Source organism: Medicago sativa, chromosome 7 (genome assembly GCF_051527215.1).
Source record: "Medicago sativa cultivar Bolivia chromosome 7, Bolivia_mono, whole genome shotgun sequence".
Classification (NCBI taxonomy): domain Eukaryota; kingdom Viridiplantae; phylum Streptophyta; class Magnoliopsida; order Fabales; family Fabaceae; genus Medicago; species Medicago sativa.
Window position 1 is genome coordinate 20052876 of NC_140755.1, and position 26259 is coordinate 20079134.

The 26259-nt window shown below is 31.2% G+C and overlaps 1 protein-coding gene and 1 long non-coding RNA gene across 2 annotated transcripts; one reads left to right on the plus strand and one right to left on the minus strand.

Annotated features, from left to right (window-relative positions):
* Positions 1-1462: 1462 nt before the first annotated feature.
* On the minus strand, positions 1463-2334 carry LOC146904898 (uncharacterized). The gene is made up of 2 exons (XR_015019796.1): positions 2048-2334; positions 1463-1943 (listed from the first exon to the last, which is right to left on the minus strand). It is a non-coding gene; the product is annotated as an uncharacterized LOC146904898 (long non-coding RNA).
* A 7063-nt stretch (positions 2335-9397) lies between these two features.
* LOC146904899 (ACT domain-containing protein ACR4-like) lies at positions 9398-12913 on the plus strand. The gene is made up of 7 exons (XM_085723040.1): positions 9398-9544; positions 9665-9710; positions 9805-9919; positions 10062-10129; positions 10705-11307; positions 11822-11926; positions 12276-12913. The coding sequence occupies exons 1-7, from the start codon at positions 9471-9473 to the stop codon at positions 12618-12620; spliced, it is 1356 nt and encodes a 451-aa protein (XP_085579166.1). The 5' UTR covers positions 9398-9470; the 3' UTR covers positions 12621-12913.
* The last annotated feature ends 13346 nt before the right edge of the window (positions 12914-26259 follow it).

Below are 26259 nucleotides of genomic sequence, written 5' to 3' on the forward strand. Positions count from 1 at the left end.
TATTATCTTTTTAATTGCATTATTAGGCAAACTAGTCAACTTAACCAATCAAACAAAAGATCATTAGTTTAGTTAAAACCGAACAGATGTAGATTTAGTTGGTGTAAAAAACAGAAATAGAAAGAAAAGTAGGAAGATAAAATCTTGTCTTTTTTGTTTTTTTTCTTCTTATAATTGAATCAAAATACCTATATAATAAACACTTACAAAATGAATGATCAATTAATTTGTTTGCCTCAGAAAACAAAAATCTAACAAAGGATTTTACAAAGTTGAAAAAGCCATAGTGAGGTGTGAAACCAAAGAATGAAATTCATTCATGCAATCATGTTGCTTATGGGATGAAATAAAGGAGAGATTATTTGCTGTACCCATCTTACAATACATACAATCTTATGGGGACCGAATCAATTAAAAAGACCACTTTACGACAGAGACAGAATTTTGCAGCCCCATCCTATACACTAAGAGTAATGATATTTTGACATCCATTTGATGACAACTTTGTTGACAACCTTGATTTTCTCACTTCTTATTGGTCAAAAACAATGGAGAGAGAAAAAGGAAGAGAGAGGATAACAACATCATGTGAGTATGAGAGAGAAAGTTGTCCAAAAGTTGTCAAAAAGTGGTTGTCAAAATATCATTTCTCATACACTTATTATATCAATATCAACAAATAATTTAGAGTAATAATATTTATACAATTATTTTGTGACAATTTTTAAAACAACTTTCTTTTTTTCTTTTTATTGGTTATAAACAATAGAGATGGAAAGAGAAAGAGAGAGCAAAAAAACACAATAAAAGTATGAGAGAAAGAAAATAGTAGTACAATAAACAAATCAATTAATTGGTTTATTTAAAAACATATATGTATATGTGTTTTTATTTAAAACGTGGGAGAAACGAGTGGCTAAAAAAATAATATATGAAACCAAATTCATGAACAATCAAAGTTAAATGAAGTAAAGGTGTACCAACAATGGGATTTGGAAAGGTAAGGGATTTGGATCCATTAAACATGTAGTTAGGAGTTTGATTTACGGCTCATGTGTATGTGGTTGAGAGGGGAGAATCCACCTTGTGTGTCTCATAAGTTCTTCGACGAAGACCAGCCACTGTTAAACGGTGGTAGAAATTTCGTACCAATATCAAGGTAATTGAAAAAAAAAAGGCTTAATTAATCCTTTGGTCCCTTAACTTATTTTTGGATTACAATTTGGTCCCCTAACTTTAAACTGTCTCAATTTGGTCCCTTAAGTATCTCTCCGTTTACCAAAATGGTCCCTTCCGTTAGTTTTCCGTTATTTTTAATAAAAAAAGTTAAATATGGTACACGTGTCATTTTGTCATTGGTTGAGAACTTAATTATTTTTTATTGTTTTTTCCTTCATCTTGTTCATAGAATCCTTCATCTTCTTTCTTAAAAAAATGAAGAACACAAACCAGCTTCCAATCCTTCAGCTTCCAATCTCAATCACTAACCATCCCATACTTTCATTTTTTTACAAAATCATCATCAATCATAAAATTTCCACCGAACTATTAACAATATACAAACATACCAACACAATTCAATTCCAGAATCATTTTTTCAAAGTAGTAACAGTGAAGAACAAACACCATGATCCATACAAAATCCCACTACCACAGCCTTTAACCCTCAAATTTCAAAACAACAATCATCTCAAATATCAACACCGCTCCAAAACTCAACCAAAAGATTGAATCCTCACCACTACACACAAGCATACGAAGCTGTTCACAAAGCCAATCTTCATAAGCTGAACCGATTTCAGCAGAAGGAAGAAAGGGAGTTCAATCTTTCAGTATCGACGAAGGCAGATGGAGTAGGAAGAGAAGAGGAACAAATCGGATTGTTCAAACTGCAAGCCAGAACCGAGTTTCATCACAAGATCCAGGCTCAACAATAACAACAGCTGCAGCAACAACAACAATAAGCAAACAGAGGCAAATTTACGAGCCAACAGAAGCAAATATTAACTATTCACCAATTAATGACGAGACAGAGGAATTGATAAACCTCCAGGCTTAATGATCTCGTGGACACGGTCGATTTGGGAAGAATTGTTGATGATGATGACGTCTGTGTTCCATTTTTTCCTTTCTGGGTTTTTTTTGTCCCACTTTTCAGAAGAAGAAATTAGAACAAGAAGAAAAAAAAATCCCCTTTTGATTTTGGAAAAGTTTCAGATGAAGAAGATGTAATAGGGTTGGATCTGGAAGATGGAATTTGTTTTGATACTACTGCTGGATTTGTTCACCGGAATTGGAAGCAAAATTTGAATCATCAATTTGAAGCAAAAATAATGGTGGAAGAAGAGAAAGATGAAGGAAAAAAAAAATAAAAAAAATAAGTTCTCAACCAATGACAAAATGACACGTGTACCCTATTTAATTTTTTTTATTAAAAATAACGGAAAACTAACGGAAGGGACCACTTTGGTAAACGGAGAGATACTTAAGGGACCAAATTGAGACAGTTTAAAGTTAGGGGACCAAATTGTAATCTAAAAATAAGTTAAGGGACCAAAGGATTAATTAAGCCAAAAAAAAATGAAGTAAAGGCGTGAGCCCCCAATTTTGGTTGAGTTGGGACACCCGCAAATATTTGAGACAGTTCAAAGTTCAAATTCAACCTACTAACAAAGCATGCTAACAACTAATTTTAAAGTTTCCTCTAAAAAAACTACTCCCTCCGTTTCAAAATGAGTGTCGTTTTAGCCAAAAAAATTTGTTTCAAAATGAGTGTCGCTTTCAGTTTTCAATGCAATAATAACTTTTTCTTTTCAATTGTACCCTCCAATTAATACTCTGCACACTAATTCCAAAGTATTACTTTTAAAACTAACCAATAGTTAATAAGGATAATTTGGTAAAATAACCATTCTCTTTCTTTTAATCATTGCATTTCTTAATATGTGTGTAAACACCTAAAACGACACTCATTTTGAAACGGAGGTAACATTTTAAAATTCCGCCAATCCAACTCAATTGACGAAAGGTTATGGGGATATTTGATGTATTGGACAGTTCGTATTTAAATCACTGGAGACAAATGGAAACTTAGAAAAAAACTTTAAGAAATATGAATTTTACATATGAGATTACTTTAAAAGAGAGATTAAAAGTGAAGATGCAAAACTTTAAGAGAATAAAAATTGAAGAAATTTTTTAGAGGAACTAAAACGAAAAGTTGACATATTTATACTCAATTTAGACTTTTCAATATAAGATAAATTATTTTTTCAATTTTACCCTCTAATAATCATTGTGAATACTACTTTCAAAACATTATACTCAATTTACATTTATGATGGTGAAAAATACACAAATATATTTGATAAAAATGTAATGATTTTTACAGCATTATCACATTTCTTAATTTGTGTAAAAAAACACACTTCTAAGTAGAGCTGTCAAAACGGGCCGGGCCGTACGGGCCGGCCCGAAAGCCCGAATAAAATGCAGGGCCTGGGCCGAATAATTACAGCCCGAATCGTTTCAGGGCTTTTTAGCCCGGCCCGAAAAAGCCCGGAGCCCGGATGGGCTAGCCCGGTCGGGCCTCGGGCGGCCCGGCAGCCCGCAAAAAACTGAAATTATGAAAAAAATCTGTTGCTTCTGTAATAAGAACTGCATGAAGGTAGTTGAATGCACAGACGTCAATAAGCACTTTAGTTGATAATATTGATATTGTTGTATCTTCAAGTGAATTGATATGTCCAAAATCAGAAAAGTATGTCCACAGTTACACGTTGCATGGATCTGTCCAATCTTTGCGAAGAAATTAAACTAATGTAAATTAAACTAATGTAAGATTTACACCAGAATAAATATAATACAGGTATCTGCCTCCTTTAAAATAGGTTGAGCCTACTGAGTTTTTGTGAAAGTTTGAAGGATATAGAAAGAATACTGCACGCCAATTATAAACAAAAGAATATAACAAAACAAAAGAATACAAACAAAAGAATGCTACCAGTCACATAAACCAGCAAGCAACAAGTAACATACAATATAGAACAGTGACAATTTTATCAATTCTAACAAGTAGTAATAATAACTATGTACTAAGATCTCTCCAAAAAAAAAATAACTATGTACCAAGATCTCTCCAAAAAAAAAAACTATGTACTAAGATTGAAATAAAAAAAAAAAAAAAACTAGATATGTGCGGGCCGGGCTGGCCCGTTAGCCCGGGAGCCCGTATAGGGCCGGGCTCGGGCTCAATTATTCTAGCCCATATTTAAACCGGGCTTTTTAGCCCGGCCCTAAAAAGCCCGTTGCCCGGTCGGGCCGGGCCTAAACGGGCCGGGCCGCCCGTTTTGACAGCTCTACTTCTAAGATCCTAGGATAACAAATGAATGTATGCGATAGAAATAGGATCAAACCTAGGGGGACAAGAGAAACATTATCCACACTCTCCCATATCATCTCTTGTTGATACTACTAGCTAGGGCTAGGCTAGCACAAACACATTAATGGCTCACATGACCACATGCCATATGAATCCAGTACTATGGTACCAACACATCACCAACCATATATATCACAATTTGTCTTTTTGTCTCGTGATTTATCTTGTATTTTTCTTGTTTAAATCAAATATCATGACATTGGTTAGTATGATCAACATCTAAAACTTACTATACAAATAACACTTGACAAAGGTAATTTAATAAAAATATTATCTCTTTTGTATATTTATACACATGAGTAGTATTATTAACACTCTCTTTTAAACATTCTTTTTAACATTCATTTTTTTTGTTGGGTTAAATCAACTTGGATACACAAATAACACTTGACAAAGGTAATTTAATAAAAATATTATCTCTTTTGTATATTTATACACATGAGTAGTATTAATAACCAGTGGCGGAGCTAGAAAAAAAAGCTAGGGTGGGCCATTAAAATTAACCGTTGAAAAATTGTTTAAAGCCTCGCAAAATAGACCTATAATTGAATTATTTAAATTTTTCGGGTGAGCCACTACATCACTTTGCGGGAATTTGGATCAACCGAAACCTAAAACCGACATAAAATTGTATAAAAGCTCGTAAAATAGACCTATAATCGTTGATTTTTTAAATTTTGGAGGTGGGCCGTGGCCCACCTCAGCCCATGAAGGGCTCCGCCACTGTTAATAACACTCTCTTTTAAACATTCTTTTTAACATTCATTTTTTTGTTGGGTTAAATCAACTTGGATACACTTTGAAAATAAAACTCACATAAAGTGGTGTATTTTATTTGAATTTATTTCACTTAATAAAAGAGTGAATGTTAAACCCCTAAAAAAAATAGTGAATTTTTTTTGACACTTAAAAAAAAGAGTGAATATTAAAGGGTGTTTAAAAGAGAGTGTTTCTAATATCGTAATAATTTTATAAAAAATAAATGGTATACATATTTCTTAATCTATAAGAAATTTTAAAAGTTACATTGTAGAAAGAAGTGGTATATATAAGAGAGACATGATTATGTAAGAAAATGTCCTAAAGACATTCTAGCAATTCATAAAAATAATAATTTATCTTTGAAATATAATGTTTTAAACACACTTGTTATTAATATACACCCCTCCGATCATTATTATAAGTAAAACTTTATTCTTTAGATTTAATCAATAAAATATGTATGTTATCTATATAATAGACCACATACATCACTTATTTAATGATCTAAAAATATGAATTTTTGTTTTTTTTTTGTGGTGGTCGGGGTTCAAACCCCGGACCTTGCATATTTTATGCATTGTCCATATCAGCTTAGCTAAGCTTACGAGGACATATGAATTTTTGTTTATAATAATAATCAGGGTGTATTTTCCTTAAAAAAAAAAGAATAGCGAGAATCTTTTTGTTTTTAAAACAAATATCTTATACGCACAGCTGCAGAGACTAATCTTACGAGTTAGATAAAATCACGATGAATGATAAAATTCTCACACAAGAGATCTATATTGATCAAATTCAGAATCTCGAATCTCTGATTAAATTGATCATCTGATTCAAGTGCTTTTGCGTAGAATATGAGGAATCTAATGGAGTATATAACGTCATTAAAATGTCCTTTAAAATAAAGATGACACATCAGTGACACTCTTTAATACAAGTTTTTGATGATGGTTTTATAGTTAATGCATACACGCATTTAGTGTGGAAGCCAACTCACTACTTAAGTGTTTCATAGCACCATTTCATTAATTCAGACTCTGTTTATAGAAACCAATACGTATGCATCCATTATGAATGTGAGATTGTCAACTCATTCTTAAATGATTTGTGAGAAAAGGACACTATACGAAATACTTGGAAGTTAGAATATTCATATGTTTCTTTCAAAAAAAGGTTAGTTTGCTTTTAATTTTTTTGTGGCAATTTTATTTAAGCAAGCAAAGTTTTTTTATTTTTTGAAATGGCCAAATGAATGAAATAATATTGAAAAATTCTATTGGAGGGAAAAGAAGTTACCACAGTGTGCTTGAAACCAACAACAAACCAGTCTAGGAAAGAAAATTTCCTAGACACAAAAGAAAAATTGCCCTAAAAAAAACATCATGGAAATTGTATATGAAGAGTATTATCTAGCATTGGTTCATATTTACTAGAGTGTGTGCAATTTCATTTATCTGTCTCCTAGTAAACTAACACAAGAATTTTAAAAGATGTGTGAAATCTAATAATATGACATAGGCAAATGCTAACTTGTACCCGACACATGTTAATAAACTCATTATAGATGTATACGTATCAAAAGTCGAGTAATTAACTCCTTAAAAGTTAACCTATTATGTTTTCTAATGCAGAGTTGATTTTTTTGGGTTGTTTAAGATGTGCCCTTTGAAAAAACAAGTTAGCATAACCCTATGACATAATACAATATTTTTTACTAAATAATACTACTAGTTTATTTATTTACTGATTCATTTATTTAATATTAATACCTTAAAATTTTGAATACAAATGTGACATCTCTCTTATATGGTTCTGAAGCAATGACATGTTGTTCTCATACTCCTCTAAACTTCCCAACATAATATTCATGAATACTCATTTTTGTGTGGGACTAAAAATAAATATTTGTGTTTGGGACAAGAGGAGCAAGTAGTCCTCATTTCAATCTCTAGAATCAAACGCATTAATTCACAGTGGACACCAATTATAATTCTTTATCGGTTTATATTGCCAACTCATGATTCACTAGCTGTGTTCATATATACAAACATGCACTAAATATGCCAACTCATTTATATGCAGTTTCATTACAAAAGACATGTCATAATACACTCAAACATTTGGATATTTTCACCTCCAAACCGCTTAAAATATTATATTTTTTTGTGGTTTTTATAATTTACTTTTTTAAAAAAAAAAAAAAAAGAAGTTAAAGGTTATAAACACTAAGTATTTGTGCTTATCAGCAAAAGTTTGTGGGGAATTAATTACTTCTAATCAATCTATGTCTTCTTTATTTCATTTGATTTAGACCGCTGAATTTTGATTTAACATCACAAATGTTTGGAAATGCTACTTTTTGCATGACAATTAATTAAGTAAAAAACTATTATAACATCGATATATGTTTGAATTAACGATTTAAAAAAAATCATAATTGTTTTCCATGATTTTGCAAAAAAAAAAAATTTTGGCGGTTCAAAATTTTTTGTTCATATTATTCTTCTTCACTTAGTTTAATTGTTAGAGTTACACAGCAAATATGTTCAGAAGTGAAAAATACAGAATTCAAACCCTTATCTTTACCTATCAATATCCAACTAATCTACGATTACAAAACAAAACATGTGTTTTTTAACTAAAATAAAACGTTGCTGTAGTTTTATCAAAGTCACTGTCTATCATACTCTATTTTACTTTAAGGAAATATCTTCAATTGCTAAATTAATTAATAAATTGAATAACAAATATCGTTGTTTGACTCACTAGTCAAGAATACAGATATGTTTTAAAAATCCGAATCGCTTTCATTCTTAGTTTACATATTTGACCCAATTAATTAAGAGTTGAATAATATATTGATAATCATAAAAATATAAAAATTAATTTTTTTACAAAGTTTTATCATCCTTCCACTTTCAATATTATTTTCTTATTTTCTTATTTTCTAAAAACATATTTATATAGTAATAAAATAAATTTAATTGATATGAACCAAACTTTCTAACACTAAATGGAAAAACAAACTACAAGATTTTTAGATCATAATATAAGGTCTAAACATTTGATTCTTAAAGGAAAGGGGTCTTTGATAATTTAAAATTCGACGGAGAAATAAATAAAGTATGACCAATAAATGTTTTAGACAAGATTTGAACTCGGATCCTCTCACAAAATTGTACTAGGAGTATTTTAAATTGAGACAAAAATGCAATCGAAACGTCCAAGTAACCGAAAATAGAAAACTATTTTAAATATAACCGAAAATAGACAATACTCGGTTACATTTCAATGAGTTGAACATTCCGTTTCGGTTTGATTTTTAAAATATACTTATGCGTTGACATTATAATTCTTTTATAGACATCAAATAATAGTTCTCATTCAAACGCGGCTCAAATTGAATCACCTCGATGGAAGGCAAGTAAAAAAAATTAGGTCAAATTCGTGCCTTGACATAATTTCATATAATAATTTAATCATTTATATTTTTTCACGTCATTTTTGCTGTTTTGATCCGTTTGCATATAAATCTTCTAAAATTAAACCTAAAATTCTTATGAAAACATATGTAGGACCATATATTTGAACATTAAGAGTTCATATTGAAATAAAACCATAGATTTGAATCATAAAAATTCATATGTAAATTGATCGAAAGGAAGAAAACAACATGAAAAAAGATAAACGACAAAATCGTTACTTGAAATTAACTTATGGTATTTTTGGTGTAAATCGGGTATCCACTGCGCGCGCAACTGCAGAGATTAATCCTTCGAGCATTGTGGGACCGAAATGAGCGGGAAGCTCTCCCTAAAAGTTTTAACGTTGCTGCATGCCCAAGGCTGCATCTGAACCCAAAACTTTGGTTAAGCTAAAAGAGACCCATGTAATCTTATCTAAGCGCTCTTGGGTAAATTAGCTCTTGGGTAAATTAACTTAAGGTGTGACTAGAATAATCTTTTACCTAACTTATTTTATGTGAAAATATTAACAAGTCTTATTTTGTGTTTGCTGAGGAACTCTTGGTCCTGCTTAGGAGCCACCCTTACCCCATCATCTCACCAATTCTATCTCCCAACCAAATTCCAAAGCCCCCCAAAAAAAAAACACAAATCCCAATTTTCAAAGGTACAAAGAAAGTGTAATAAACAACCACAGAGACACAACACAACACAACACAACGCATAAAATCAACACTTAAAAAACTCTCACACCCCAAAAAAACACACACTCTGTTCTGTTCTGTTCTGTTCTGTTTCAAACTATGGATTTTTGGACTTCTTCTCTCCCTCTTGATGATGAATTTGAAAAGCTTGTAATTCGAATGAATCCACCAAGGTAACAAAAACATGTTCATTTTCATGTTCTCTTTATGTTTTTGTTGTTTTTATTATTGTTATGATTATGAAACTGAATTGAATTACATGTTTTTTTGTATGTTTTTGTATTTTGTGACAGAGTAACTGTGGATAATACTTCAAGCAGAACAACAACTTTGATAAAGGTTTGAAATTTAAACCTTATAAGGTTATAATCTTTGATTAATTTCAAAAGGGTCATTTTAGTTTATAAATAATTTTCATGTGAATTTTGTGTAGGTTGATAGTGCTAATAAACGTGGTAGTTTGTTGGAAGTTGTTCAAGTTCTTACTGATATGAATCTCATTGTTAGAAGAGCTTATATTTCATCTGATGGTGGATGGTTTATGGATGGTATGCTATACCTACCATTTACAATAATTCTTCATTTTTTCATCAACTAATTAGTCACCATTGTTTTTTTAATATTTTTTGATAAAAATATTAATCTTGTTTTTCATGTGTTTTTTTTTTGTTTACACCTTTTATTTTTCAGTTTTTCATGTTACTGATCAAAATGGGAAAAAGATTCTTCAAGAAGATGTAGCTGATAGAATTCAACAGGTAATAGATCTGTGTAATATTCATCGGACATTAGTTTTTGATTTTACATTTGTTATGATTGTAATTTAGGAGTGAAATTAAGATTTTAAGTAAGTAATTGATATTTTCTTATTTTATCGGTATATAAAGCGTATCAAATTATGAGTAATCAAAGCATATTTCCATGATTCCCGGTCCGCGGCAGCAATAAATCGGTCTCAAAAGTCTCTGCAACGACATCGCAACCGCAATTGCGGCCACATTTGCCGATTTTACCTCAATATAAAAGTTGATCACAATTTAAAACCATGATAGTTTATATTACTCTTGCTTGAAATCAATGCTCATATAATTTTTCAATTTTCGTCATACTATTCGGCTTTTAGCCATTGCCTTTTGATTGGAATAGGATGATTTTGTTAATGATCTTTCAATAAATGCATGATTTTGTTTATGATCTTTCTTTTCAATAAAGTAATTCAACAACTAGATTGAAAAACAACAAGACAAAACCAGAACTAGTGCTTTTTTTTTTGAGGTACTGTTTGTTCCAGAACTTTGTTTACTAATAACACTTTTTGGTTTTCTTGTTCCAGTCACTCGGTCCAAGAGTCCGTAGCTTCCGATCCGTGAGAAGATCTGTCGGTGTTCAAGCTGCGGCAGAACATACAACGATCGAGTTAACAGGACGAGATAGGCCAGGATTGCTTTCAGAAGTCTTTGCAATTCTTGCTGACCTCAAATGCAATGTGGTAGCGGCTGAAGTCTGGACACACAATTCAAGAATGGCGTCTGTCGTTTACATCACCGACGACACAACAGGATTGCCGATCGACAATCCTGACCGCCTTGCCAAGATTAAGCATCTTCTGCTTTATGTGCTGAGAGGAGACATTGACAAGAAGAATGCAAACACTGCTGTTTCGTTTTGTTCGACTCACAAGGATAGGAGGCTGCATCAATTGATGTATGCTGATCGGGATTATGACATATATGATGGAGATTATTCTTGCTCAACAAATGAAAGAAGCAAGCTCAATGTAACTGTTGATGATTGCATCGATAAAGGATATACCGTCGTGAATTTGAGGTGTCCAGATCGACCGAAGTTACTATTCGATACCGTGTGTACTATCACAGACATGCAGTATGTTGTGTACCATGGAACTGTCAATGCTGAAGGAACAGAAGCATATCAGGTTTGTCATTCATGTTCTTGCAATTGGAATCTAGTAAATTTAATACTTGTCTATTTGTCCTGACTTATTTTGAGCTTATCTTTTCCTTAAAAGAAGATGTTAAGCCGAACGGTATTTTAAAAATATCTTAATTGAAAGAGTGCTTATCTTTTAGTTACAAACTAGATACAAGGAACTTTTTAAAAAGCAGTTGAGAGAATTTTTTTATATCAAGTAGGAGACCTTTGCTAATTTTGTCCATTTTATTATTAATATTTAACTCAAATTCGATCATTCTATCAGGGAAAAAAAATCTTTTAAGCTAAAAAATAACGATAATTACTAAAGAACTTTACTTGAGCTTTGTTTCTAAAGCTCTTATTTTTAACTTAGAGCAAATAATATACTTTGAATGTATTTCATTTCAATTTGTTTGGTTGAAAAGCCTATTCTGACGCATCCTTTCTACCAGCTTATGAGTCCATCACTCAAGTTATCATTAAATTTCATTAATGTGTTTTGCTTTGTTTTACAGGAATATTACATAAGGCATGTGGATGGATATCCAATCAGTTCTGAAGCAGAAAGGCAAAGAGTAATTCACTGCTTGGAGGCTGCTGTCCGAAGGCGAACTTCTGAGGTACTCCCTCCGTTCCAAATTAATACCTGTTTTAGCAAAAGTAAAAAAAATTATAAATTAAGCGCCGCTTTATCATTCTAACACATCATTAATTATATCTTTTCAATTTTTCTCTCATTAATTATTTACGGAACATGTAGTTCGTATTGCAACTTTTCATTAACCAACGACATTATCGAGCTTGCATTTATCAATAAAGAGGGTTTACCTCTTTTCTTAATATTTGCGTAGAAACCTTAAAACGACTGTTGATTTGGAATGTGAGTACTACATATGACATGGATGCTATTTCACAACTTTTTTTGCCATCGGTATTTTTAGTGACAAAGTTAACTTGTATTTGATATAGGGTGTAAAGCTCGAACTTTCCGGTGAAGACAGAGTTGGCCTTTTGTCTGATGTAACTCGCATCTTTAGAGAAAACGGCCTTTCAGTCTGCCGCGCTGAGGTCACGACAAGAGGTTCCCAAGCCATGAATGTTTTCTATGTGACAGATGTGTCCGGAAATCCAGTTAAGAGTGAAACAATTGAGGCTGTTCGAAAAGAGATCGGGTTGACTATACTGCGTGTAAAAGACGATCCATGCTTAAAATCTCCTACCCGGGAGAGTGGAAAATTCTCTTTACGTGATCTCGTTAGGTCTAGATCCGAGAGGTTTCTTTACAATCTAGGTCTGATGAAGTCTAGTTCTTGAAGTATCAATCAATAATGTTGTGTTTGTGAATAGTAGCTTTTAGTTTCAACTAGAATTTAGGCTGCTATGAAACCTCACATTGTAGTATTTTATGGTTGATCTTTCTAGATTTTGTTTCATTTTATGTTGTTTAAAGATTTTAGATTGTAGAGTTTTATCTAGGCATGTTTCATTGGGAATTTGTATATTAATGTGCCTGTGTCATATACTTGTTGTCTCTAAGCATTGTCAACACACATATCACCAAAAGTTTGAAATAAGCTTCTCATTGAAAAAGAAAATTTAACTGCAAATGTTGGTAACTAGTATTCTAAGAAAAGTCTTTTTAGTGACACAAAATAGAATTTCAAATCTCTTAATGCCACTTTTGTGCATGCAAGAGATTTTTACTACTCCATCCGGTCCTATTTATAAGAGAAAGTTGGGTTAACAAAAGTTGATGTATCTGGTTAAAAATTCAGTTAAGATACATCAATTTTTGTTGACCCAACTTTTTCTTATAAATAGAATCGGAGGGAGTAGTAAGTAATATGTTGGTAAAGGGACTCAAACCTACATCAATTTATCTCTTCAACCTACATGTTTCAAACCACCTTATCACTCCAAAAAAAAAAAAATGAGTGAAGAATGTGGAGTAGAATCACAATACATGGTTTAAATTGTGTTATCTTCTCTTCAACTAGGATATGGTTTTGTTCTTTTGTGCCAAGAAGAATATAATAGGTTGTTGTTGAGTACGACTCATAGTTTACTGATAAGTTATACCGAGTTACTATGTAAGTCCTATCTTGGATTAATAGAAATGTACTACAACTGTATTGTAGTCGGAAACGTAGCATGATTGGTCAATTTCGTAATCATCTATCGTATGTTAGTTGCAACTGGAGTTACGTTGTAAACTTTGATATTTTGACAAAATATGACCAAATATGGTCGATAGAGTCGCAATCGCATTTGCGATATCATCGCAAAGACTTCTAAAACCTTTATATTGCGACGACAATTGCGGTTGGACCACAATTTTGAAAAGCACATAATGTTAAAAACATGGCATGTTAATTCTGTAAGTTCTACTACAACAATTGACCTATGTTAGTCTATATAGAGACATTTCATTAGGAAACAGCTGGAAAGAGGGGGGTATCATGTGGTACCCTGATGTACCACTATCACGTGTCCTTTGCCTTATGTAAGAGCTCATGTAGAATCTTCAAATACAGTTCTTGTTGGATTGTGATGTTTCTTAAAGCTACCACACGTTTGGTTCAGAGTAAGACTACACTTTTTATATAGGGCAAACGTGCGTGGAAAAATGTGCAACTTAAACTACAATCACATATTTTTGTAGAAAGAGTTGATATATAATCCAAAGAGGCTGGAATAGGTTCAGTGATAAAAGTTATCTTTGAAGACAAATATTAACTGAAATTTGTTTTCATTTATGCAACTTGGTGTATTCATGCAAATAAATTATGTGTAATGAAATGATTTTTACTTTAAGTTGTTGTTCAAATTCGATATATTTAAGTTTAAAATATGAATCGTCTAATCTTCATTGTATGATTCTAATTATTGACTGCACTAAATGCTCGCTATTGCAACGGTAGACAATTTGTATCCAAAGCTTTTATTTTCTTAATTAAAAATTGAATAATATAAAAAATGTTGTGTGTCATATAGGGGTTTTGATATTCAAATCTATTAAAATAAAATAACACAAACTGATAAAATAAAATGACACAAAATGATTTAATCTCCATTTTCTATAGAGACTAGCGAAAAGACGGACACTCATGTGTCCGTCTTTCCGCTCTTTTTATTGCGCTAATGTTTGAAAATTATGAACGGTGTTTCTTTTTTATGAAATTTTGATTTTGATTAAAACTAAAAAAAAATGTTTGTTGCTTTTAAGTTATAAAAAATCAAACTAACCATGATTATCTATTTCAACAACACCGACAATAATACAATATAACAAAAAAATATAATCTAAATTCTTTTTTTAATGACAAGAACACTTTTATTATAGAAAAAGTTGTTTAAGGGTATAATTGGAATGATGAAAAAGTAAGTATAAATATACTCATCAAGTTTGTTACACTTTTCAAATGATAAAGGTAAAAAAAACAAAAAAAAATATATATTCATATCGTATTTGTTACATTTGTTTTAATATTTAAATTTATTCTTATCTATTTGTTACATGTGTTATTTGTATTGAAAATTAAGGGTATTTTTGGAAAGAAAAATCCAACCCAAAAGTGTTGAAAGGGGTAGTTTTCTTTATATATAGTATAGATTTATGAATTATTAATCTCCATTTTTTCATTATATATATATATATATATATATATATATATATATATATATATATTTGGGTTATGATAGAAGACACCTTTTATGAAGGTGTCTTTTATCAAGTTACTCTATGAGCATTTGCGTAAAGACACCAACTTACTTTTAGGAAGGTGTCTTTTAGCAAAGTTATAACTAAAAAGTGAAAATCACACCTTAAGGTGTGACTTGATAAAAGACACCACCAAAGGGTGGCTTGTAACAAAACCCTATATATATATATATATATATCTTTTGATCTTTGTAACCCTGACCTTTACCTTTTGTAACTATTAGTGTGTGGTCCAAGTAGTAAGTCCTTTGGGTAGGCCGTGAAACCGTTGGTTTAGCACACTTTAGAAGCAAATAGGCACAAACTATAAGTGGGGAGAGAGAGAGAGAGAAATAATAAGAATTTAAAGAAAGAACTCTAGTTTGTTTAAAAAAGATTTTGAATTATGTCTCAAATAATAAGGGCTTTAAGTCAGTTAGGATCTAGTAGTCGTAGAAGTACAAGTAATAGAACATTATGTCCTTCAACATCTAGTAACCCTAATATAGATGAATTAAATCAAGATGAATATCAAAATCATGAATTAGAAATCCAAGAAATAGAGGATAAATTAGCCAATTGGTCTTTACCAGAAATAAAACTAAAAGAGATATATAAATTTAGTACTTTTGAGTTCAATGCTCAAAAGATAATTCACACAGTTGAATCTGCAACTTCGGTTGTAAATAAATATGAAGTAATTAAACCATTAAACAAAGAATTAATTAGCAAACATCAAAAAGATGGATATAAATATATTCATTTAGGATTAATCCAAGTAGCGGTTAAACCTCTTCACAGGTTAGGATTAAATACCCCTTTACTCTTAGTATTATGTGACACAAGAATTAAAGATTTTCATGAATCAACAATAGCTACATTAGAGTCAAATTTAAATAGTGGACCAGCATACTTTAATTGTCATCCCAATTTTAGTATGAGTCTAACTAATCCCTTTACCCCAAACTCATTAGCTATTTGTGTGGTAACTCAAGGAGATACTTTCGTACCAGAAGTTGCTAATTTAGATGTAATAAGTAGAATTACTTATAAAGTCTCTAAGGTTAATTATGACTTTAAATCATTAAAAGCCACCTCAAAGAATGAAACAAGTATTATAGAAACTAATCTTAACAAGTCTATGGTAATAACTCCTAAGATATTAACTGCTTCAGAAATAATTGAAAAATTACCAGAAGAATGGGTCTTACAAAATGTTGTTAAAAATAAAAACCCAAAATCCAGATCTATTAGTCATACAATCCAAGATAGAGATGGATCTGTCATAATTAGAATGAACAGAAGTCAGTCTCATAGGTATTATGGGTCTAGTAGTATCAGTTCAACTTCTAGTACTCAACCCTTAGCGTCTAGACGCTCAATAGATTCAACTATAAGGGTTAATTTAACTGGGGTTAACTTCGAACCAGCAGTTCCAGTTCCTTTATATCAGCAAGAAAGGCCTAGATCGCCATCTAGATCACCTTCTCCTACTAGGTCTCAAGTTTGTAATACATTAACCAAAGAAGAGCCTTTTGAAATAGATAAAGATTGGATTAAAATCAACTTTAATCCTTATATTGTTTAGAATTATATTGTTTAGAATAATATTAACTTTTTCACATGGTTTGAATTATATTGTTTAGAATATAAAATACATAATCCTTATACTGATAAAATGTTTTTAGATACTAATACTAGAATGACTACCCAGTGGAAAACTTCTAATAAAGAAATTATTGTTTCTATACATCCCCCTTTAGAACCTATTATGTTAAAAGTTGAAAATATGGAAATAGAAGCCGCACCTTTTAAAACAATTAAAAGTCCTGATCAGCCACCAGCGCTTACAACTAGAAAAGATTTTTACCATATACACACACAATTAAATTATACAAATCAAACATTAAATACAATAGCACAACAATTAGTTAGAATTGAAGGAGCTCTTCCTACTCCTAAAGAGGAAATTACAACTAAACTTGATCCAAATAGACCTATATACAAATATGAGGTCCCTTCTAAAAATACTGTCACTAAAATGAAATTAGGACAGGAAAAATCAGAAGAAAAGATAGATGAATTAATTAAGAAATTAAATAAAATGAATCTGGCCTCGTCATCCGTAATTAATACGCTTTCCCAAGAAGAAAGTAGTATTAATAAATTAGGACCATGACCTAGGCCTAGAACTAGAAATTTTTATCCTCGCCCTTCATTTGCAGATGTGCAATATGAAGAAAGATTTAATTTTGTTGAAAATTCTTATTCCGGTCAAGCTATATCTGAGTGGAATATTGATGGTGCATCTGAGCAACATGTTCTAGATGTTATTCAACAAATGACAATGGCGGCAACCGCATTAAAAATTAAAAATAATTCTGATAAACAAACAAAAAATATGATAGTTATGTGGTTTACTGGTCAATTAAAAGGTTGGTGGGATAAAATAGTTTCTCAAGAAGATAAGACCATAGTTGATACTGCCGTTAAAACTGAGAATGGAAATAGTGAAGAAAACTGTGTCACTACTCTTCTCTATTTAATTACAAAATTCTTTGTGGGAGAACCTCTTAAACTTTAACAAAGAGCTTCTGATCAATTAATGAATCTTTACTGTCCAACTATGTCTGATTATCGCTGGTATAGAGATATGTTTCTTTCAAAATTATGTCTTAGGTCAGACGGAGGAATGTCATATTGGAAAGAAAGATTTATAGGAGGATTACCTAGATTATTTGCTGATAAAGTAAAAGAAAATCTTAAGAGAGCACATAATGGGACTATCCCATATGATACTCTAACTTTAGGAGAAATTTCTAATTATGTTATTGAAACCGGGATGCAGGTTTGCACTGATTTTAAAATACAAAGAAAAATTAAGAGTGAATTAGGAAGTAATAGACGCGAAATGGGATCATTTTGTGAACAATATGGGGCACCTCCTTTGAGAGCCCCTAGTAGTAAGAAAGCCAAAGAAAACTCCAATTCCAAGAGAAGGAGTTCTCATAAACATAAACCCTATAAAACTATTAAAAATAAAGATAAAGATAATCAAGATTATTATAAAAATAATAAGAAAAGTTCGGGGAAAAATTATAGAAAACCTCATAAACCATCTAAAAATACTAAAGACGTTCAATGTTATAAATGTGGAAAGTTCGGACATTACTCTAATAAATGTAAAGTTAAGGAAATTAAGCAAATTATCAGTTTAGATATTTCAGAAGATTTAAAAGAAAGTATTGTTAACTCTTTACAAAAATTAATGTTAGACTCAGATAAAGAAGAATTTGTAGAAGAACGATCTTCAGGAGACGATTCTAATAACTCTATATCTGATTTTGAAGATCTTAATCAATTAGAAACTTGGGAGGATAACATCCAAGATCGACCAGAAGAAGAATGTTCTGGATTAGATTTTTGTAATTGTAATAATTGTATTAAAACTATTAATGTAATTACCAATAGTCAAGCTGATAAGTTAATTACTATTTTAGATAAAATGGAAGACTCTGAAAATAAAACCGCTTTTATGAAACAAATAAAAGATATTTTAGAAGATAATAATATTCATAAAAATGATGTTCATAAAATAGAATTTAAAGAAATTATGAAAATGTTTGAATCTCCTAAGGAAGTTACCGTTAAAGATCTAAGTGAAGAAATAAAAATTTTAAAAAATGAAATTAAACAGCTAAAAGAAGCAGATAGCTACTTTAAGCAGAGAAGTGATAATTTAGAATTAAAATTTTTAGAATTACAAGGAAACTTCTTAGTATCTCAACAGGAACTAGGAGAATCCTCTAAGATACCTAAGGATAACAATGAAGAAGGTTATATAGCTAATATTGCTAGGATTATATCTCATAAATGGCACACTAAAATTGAATTAATCGTCCATGACCACACATATGTATTAGATGCTTTAATAGATTCAGGAGCAGATTTAAATTGTATTCAAGAAGGATTAATTCCTACACAATATTATGAAAAAACTAAAGAAGTCCTTGCAGGAGCTAATGGGGCAAGGTTACAAGTAGCGTATAAATTATCTAATGCAAAAATTTGTAAGGATCAAGTATGTTATAAAACTTCTTTTTTATTAGTAAAAGATATGAAAGAAAACATAATTTTAGGAACGCCCTTTTTAACGCTATTATATCCCTTTATGATTAATGATAAAGAAATAATTACAGAAGCCTTAGGGAGAACGGTGAAATTTGAATTTATACATCAACCTAAAATAAGAGATATTAATTCAGTTAAACGAAATAATATATCTGCATTAAATCAAATAGATTTGAAAAGAAAACAAATTAATTTTATTAATAAAGAAATACATTACAAAAGAATAGATGAACAATTACAATCAAAAAAGATTCAAGAGGTAATTAAAAATATGCAAGAAAAATTTGTTAAAAATCTCTGTTCTGAACAGCCTAACGCTTTTTGGAAAAGAAAAATACATACTGTATCGTTACCTTATGAACCAGACTTTAAAGAAATTAATATACCGACTAAAGCTAGACCTATACATATGAATGAAAAACAAATGAATTACTGTAAGACAGAAATACAAGATTATTTAGATAAAGGCTTGATTAGGCCTAGTAAATCGCCTTGGAGTTTCTCAGCCTTTTATGTAGTTAACGCTGCTGAGTTAGAAAGAGGGAGTCCCAGATTAGTTATAAATTATAAACCCTTAAATAAGGCTTTACAATGGATTAGATATTCAATTCCTAATAAAAGAGATTTAATTAATAGATTACAAAATAAAAGTGTTTTTTCAAAATTCGACCTTAAATCTGGATATTATCAAATTCAATTAAAGGAAGAAGATAAGTATAAAACAGGGTTTGTAGTACCTTTTGGGCATTTTGAATGGAATGTTATGCCCTTAGGATTAAAAAATGCACCCTCGGAATTTCAGAATACTATGAATGATATATTTAATAAATATTCTGATTTTGTAATAGTATACTTAGATGATATATTGGTCTTCTCGGACTCTATTAATCAACATATAGAGCATATGAATAAGTTCTTTGAAATTATAAAATCTAATGGATTGGCTTTATCAGAGAAAAAATTAAAAAAATTTCAATCAAAAATAAGATTTTTAGGTTTTGACATAAGTCAAGGAATGTATACTCCTATTAGTAGGTCTTTAGAATTAGTTAGTAAATTTCCTAATGAAATTAGAGATAAAACTCAATTACAAAGGTTTTTAGGATGTCTTAATTATGTGTCTGAATTTATACCAAATTTAAGAATCATTTGTGCTCCATTATTTAGGCGACTAAAAAAGAATCCTCCGCCTTGGGATGAAACCATGTCCAACAGTATTATTAACCTTAAGAAAATAGTTAAAAAATTACCTTGTCTAGGAATCCCTTGTCCTAGTGCTAGTTTGATAGTGGAAACCGATGCCTCAGATCTAGGATTTGGAGGGATATTAAAACAAGTGTCACCGGGATCAGAAAAGGAACAAGTTGTTAGATTTTATTCGGGAACTTGGACGGGGCCTCAATTAAATTATAGTACAATTAAGAAAGAAATTTTAGCCATTGTTTTATGCATTATGAAATTTCAAGATGATTTATTTTCAAAATCATTCATTTTAAAAACGGATTGTAAATCAGCAAAAAGTGTTTTACAAAAAGATGTTAAGAACCTAGTTTCGAAACATATTTTTGCCAGATGGCAATCATTACTTGCATGTTTTGATTTTGAAATTATGCATATTGAAGGCATTAAAAAATGCTTTACCGAACTTTTTAACAAGAGAATTCTTGCAGGGAAAATCATGAGTTCTAAAGAATTAACCTCCAGTAAAGACTCCTATGGCCCTCCATTACCCAAAAATGATAAACAGATTGTAGTAGGATCATCACCTACATACATATCAAAAGTTAACTCTCCAAGTTCCTCCTCCGGAGCTGGAGCCCAAATTGTGTTGGTTTCACCTTCACAGTTTAATCAGAGAATTACGACTTCGCAGAAGTCATCCGTTTCACCATTAGCATATTATTCTCCTCCTCCTTTGGAGAGGATGAACTTTATTACAAAAGAAATTGCCTTGCCAATTATTCCTTTGGAATCACATTACTGCCCAGAAGGGTCATCACTTTTACAAATTACTTCAAAAAATTTTCCTCCGGGATTTTGGTTTCTACCTAAAGATTTATCCAAAACCCGAGAATATTATGAATTCATATTAGTTGATTCAGATTCTATTACTCTGACTCATAAAAGAGAAAATTCATCTATTAAATTTTCTAAATTCAAAATTAACAAGGTATTATCTCCATCTGATTGGGGAATGGCTCATTATACCAAGAAATCCTTTTCTAGGGTTTTTTCTCCCCAACATTACAACTACTTTGATTATATGGATGCATGGAGCTTCTTTTTGCATCTTTTACCATATGAACATACCTGGTTCATCTGGTTTAATAAAAAGATCTCATTATCCTTTCCTAATTGGTTTGTTCAATGGTTCGAAGTATATGGCCTTAACAAACACATATTACCAGATTATGCTTTACAAGCCTATGAAAGATTTTCTCACTTAACTACTTGCCCAAAGCATAAAAGTCTTTTGGCCTTTTGTGCCGTTTTTGGCATAACTTGGATTACTGCCTGGTCATTTGCTACTCAGCAGATTTGGGCCGAATGTACTGGTCAAGAATTAGTCAAGAAAATTAAAATTAAGTGGTGGGTTAAGTTTAATCCAGCCCTTCTAGACTCCAAGGTATTAGACGATTGGTTCAGAAATAACCCCTCTAAATGCAAAGGAGTCTCTGTCCCAGAAGAAACGCCCTTCTTAGCCAATAAAGCAAAATTAATGGCTTCTTTATCATCCACCTCGGATCCTAAAGAATTTTTTAAAAAATTACAAGAGGCAATGTCTACCGTCTCAGGAAGTGATGGCGAATCTGCCACCGAAGAGCAATTTCAAGAAAATGAAGACGATTGCTATGGAATTATTGATTAAACGCTATCAACAATTATTGGTGTAAAATTACTTTCTCTTTATTAAAAGCCGTTTTCGCGTCTAGTAATAATTACAGGTCATGTCGACCATTATGTTTTACTATTTGGCCAATTAACTTTGTTAGCAAGCTACATCTACTTATATTTTACTAAAACACCCTTTTGTTTCTATTCTAATTAAATTTAAATAGAAGGGCGGTTTTGAAACTATCTTAAGGAAGATCCTTAAAAAAAAAAGAAAAAAAAAAGACAATGACATGTTTAAGGTACAAAACATGTAATAGATACAAACTTTAAAGGAAACAATATTTGAAATGATGAAAGTGGGTGTAAATTAGTTAGGTGGGTGTAAACAATTTGATAAAATTTATAAAAATGAGTGTATATAATCAAGTGGGTGTAGATTGCTAACTTACAACTTAGTATTTTTAGGTGGGTGTAGCTTGCTAATTTACACCTTAGTGTGTTTAGATAGGTGTAAATTAGTAGCCCCATTACATAAAATATTCAAACTTAATGCTAGTCAATTAAAAACCCTAAGCTAAACCAGTGGTGCAAGTTGATGGAGAGGAAAGGAGGAGGGAGGGGGAAGGAGAAAAAGATGTTGGGGGTGGAAGCAGGGGTGAGGTTTGTATCGTTTCTAGAGCGAAAGAGCTTATTACATAAAATATTCAAACTTAATGTTAGTCTATTAAAAACCATAAGCTAAACCAGTGGTGCAAGCTAATGGAGTGGAAAGGAGGAGGGGAATGGGAAGGAGACAGAGATGTTGGGGGGGGGGGGGTGTTAAGGTTTGTTTCCTTTCCAGGGCGAAAGAGACCTTGATGGTCAACCTTGCAAACAAACCAACCTTACACCCAGATCGACCATGCTTCTTTGCAGTGCGTCACCATCCCATTGACCATTCATGCAATCCCTGAATTTCCAAAGTAGTACCTTTTTATGAAAGCCCAACGATGGAAACCCATTGTTGTAGAAGGAAGAGGAGGAGAGAGAATGAGATGATGGTGTGGGAAATGATGAAGGTTGGAAGGGTATTTATATGGGAATAAGTGCATTGATTGTAACTACACTTAATGCATAGTAAAAAAACGTGTTCAAAAGGGTTTTACCAGCCATTAAAGCTGATAAAAACCTTTGAAAAATGTGTTTTATGAGTTATATATCACTGTCCAAAAATCTGTCTTGTTTCAGATTATATAATCTGAAATCCTATCGAAGCTTTACGAATTATATAATCTGAAATGCTTCAATACTGAGTGAAAATGAGAGAAAGTTCGTACTTTACGTAGGGTGGGGGATGTTTCGGGTTATATAATCCGAAATAGTTCAAGACAAGATTTTTTGTGTGGTCCTCATTGAACCGACAATTTTTGTGGTCCACGACTCCTCGAAACCTCTATAAATAGGTGTCCTTGTTTTCATAACCAGTAAACCACACACACAAAAAAATCTTGGAAAACTCTGTCATTGATCCGAACACCAAGCTAGCTGCATTTTACTACAACGGGAGAAAACCACCCCATCTGTTCAGGATTCGCACTGATGTCAGCCTCTCCGGGTTGAAGGATCATAAAAGGATAAAACAGTGAGCCCAAACTCATGTATTCTCATTATATATAGTATAGATAACATATTACAAGCTAAATAACATCAGAGAGCACTTAGACAAAATGATTCCTATCTCTTTCAGTTTAAGCAGAGATCTTAAGTTTCACGTAAACCCTGAGAATACAACACAATTAAATCTTTTGAGGGAGAACTTTGTCGTTATTGTTGTTTCTATCCGACTGAAAGGATAAGTCTTTGAATTTTTATGCAGAGAATAACTGGTTTAGTGTATATATATATATATAGACACACACACATGACTGCTAATTTACACTCACTTTCATCATTCTAAATATTGTTTCCTTAAAGTTTGTCTCTATTCATGTTTTGTACCTTAAGAATGTCATTGTCTTTTTTTGTTTCTTTTTTTAAGGATCTTCCTTAAGATAGTTACAAAATTGTCCTTCTATTTAAATTTAATTAGAATAGAAACAAAAGGTGTTTTAGTAAGAAACAAAAGGTGTTTTAGTAAAATATAAGTGAGTGTAGCTTGCTATTTTACACCTTAGTGTTTTTTGGTGGGTGTAAATTAGCAGCCCCCTTTATGTAATAAACTTAAGCTTTATTTTATTGTAAATGTATTGATATAATAATAAAGTGAGATCTTTTGTATCTTTTTGTCCTTTTAATTTTGTTTATATTTGCATTTATTTTATGATTTTGGCATCAAAATAATATAAATAAACCAAAGTCTAATTAAAATTATGGTCAATGACTATTTCAGATTATATAATCCAAAAATTCGTGGCAATCTAGTTCGGATTATATAACCCGGACCATGGGTATTTTTGGAAAAAAAAAATAGGACCCATGATAAATAAGTAGGATGAGAATAATAATAGTCTAAATGGATTGATAATGTTTATTTTAACAATGTTGTGTTGTCATATGGGTTGGTCCATTCTAAATATTGTTTCCTTAAAGTTTGTCTCTATTCATGTTTTGTACCTTAAGAATGTCATTGTCTTTTTTTGTTTCTTTTTTTAAGGATCTTCCTTAAGATAGTTACAAAATTGTCCTTCTATTTAAATTTAATTAGAATAGAAACAAAAGGTGTTTTAGTAAGAAACAAAAGGTGTTTTAGTAAAATATAAGTGAGTGTAGCTTGCTATTTTACACCTTAGTGTTTTTTGGTGGGTGTAAATTAGCAGCCCCCTTTATGTAATAAACTTAAGCTTTATTTTATTGTAAATGTATTGATATAATAATAAAGTGAGATCTTTTGTATCTTTTTGTCCTTTTAATTTTGTTTATATTTGCATTTATTTTATGATTTTGGCATCAAAATAATATAAATAAACCAAAGTCTAATTAAAATTATGGTCAATGACTATTTCAGATTATATAATCCAAAAATTCGTGGCAATCTAGTTCGGATTATATAACCCGGACCATGGGTATTTTTGGAAAAAAAAAATAGGACCCATGATAAATAAGTAGGATGAGAATAATAATAGTCTAAATGGATTGATAATGTTTATTTTAACAATGTTGTGTTGTCATATGGGTTGGTCCATTCTAAATATTGTTTCCTTAAAGTTTGTCTCTATTCATGTTTTGTACCTTAAGAATGTCATTGTCTTTTTTTGTTTCTTTTTTTAAGGATCTTCCTTAAGATAGTTACAAAATTGTCCTTCTATTTAAATTTAATTAGAATAGAAACAAAAGGTGTTTTAGTAAGAAACAAAAGGTGTTTTAGTAAAATATAAGTGAGTGTAGCTTGCTATTTTACACCTTAGTGTTTTTTGGTGGGTGTAAATTAGCAGCCCCCTTTATGTAATAAACTTAAGCTTTATTTTATTGTAAATGTATTGATATAATAATAAAGTGAGATCTTTTGTATCTTTTTGTCCTTTTAATTTTGTTTATATTTGCATTTATTTTATGATTTTGGCATCAAAATAATATAAATAAACCAAAGTCTAATTAAAATTATGGTCAATGACTATTTCAGATTATATAATCCAAAAATTCGTGGCAATCTAGTTCGGATTATATAACCCGGACCATGGGTATTTTTGGAAAAAAAAAATAGGACCCATGATAAATAAGTAGGATGAGAATAATAATAGTCTAAATGGATTGATAATGTTTATTTTAACAATGTTGTGTTGTCATATGGGTTGGTCCGCCCCAGTTCAGTCCACCCTGCAAGGCCCGAATACATAAATGGGTCAGCCCAACCCAATCCATATAGTAGAGCCACGTATCATATAAATCTTTATCTTTAGACCCCTCTAATATATCTATGGTCCCCTAATACGCATCCGGTAGTTATCTATCGGATGTATGTTTTTTCTTGTCAAACACACGTCCGAGAGATAATTCCCGAAATAATCATACATCTGGTAGATAACTACCAAATATGTATTTAGGGGCTAAAGAGAAACATTCCATATTATAGAGTCAGTCCCACTCCATGAGGGTCATGGGCCATCCCCACCCGTCTAATTTTTCTTTTTTTATTTAATCACTAATTTTTTTTTCTTGTATATTAGTTCCTCACAATTATCTCTTTATTTTTTAGGGAACAATTATCTATTTGTTCAAATATGATTGGATGGACATAAAAGTGTATATAATTTTTCATTAATATTGAATACTAATTAAAGTCTAGATTTATTCATTCGATTGAACCAAATT

Excerpts from the sequence above, each read along its gene's own strand:
- LOC146904899 (XM_085723040.1), top strand. The coding sequence starts at position 9,471 with ATGGATTTTTGGACTTCTTCTCTCCCTCTTGATGATGAATTTGAAAAG. Across the intron at positions 11,308-11,821 it reads AAGGAACAGAAGCATATCAG|GAATATTACATAAGGCATGT; the intron begins GTTTGTCATTCA and ends TTTGTTTTACAG. Across the intron at positions 11,927-12,275 it reads TCCGAAGGCGAACTTCTGAG|GGTGTAAAGCTCGAACTTTC; the intron begins GTACTCCCTCCG and ends TATTTGATATAG.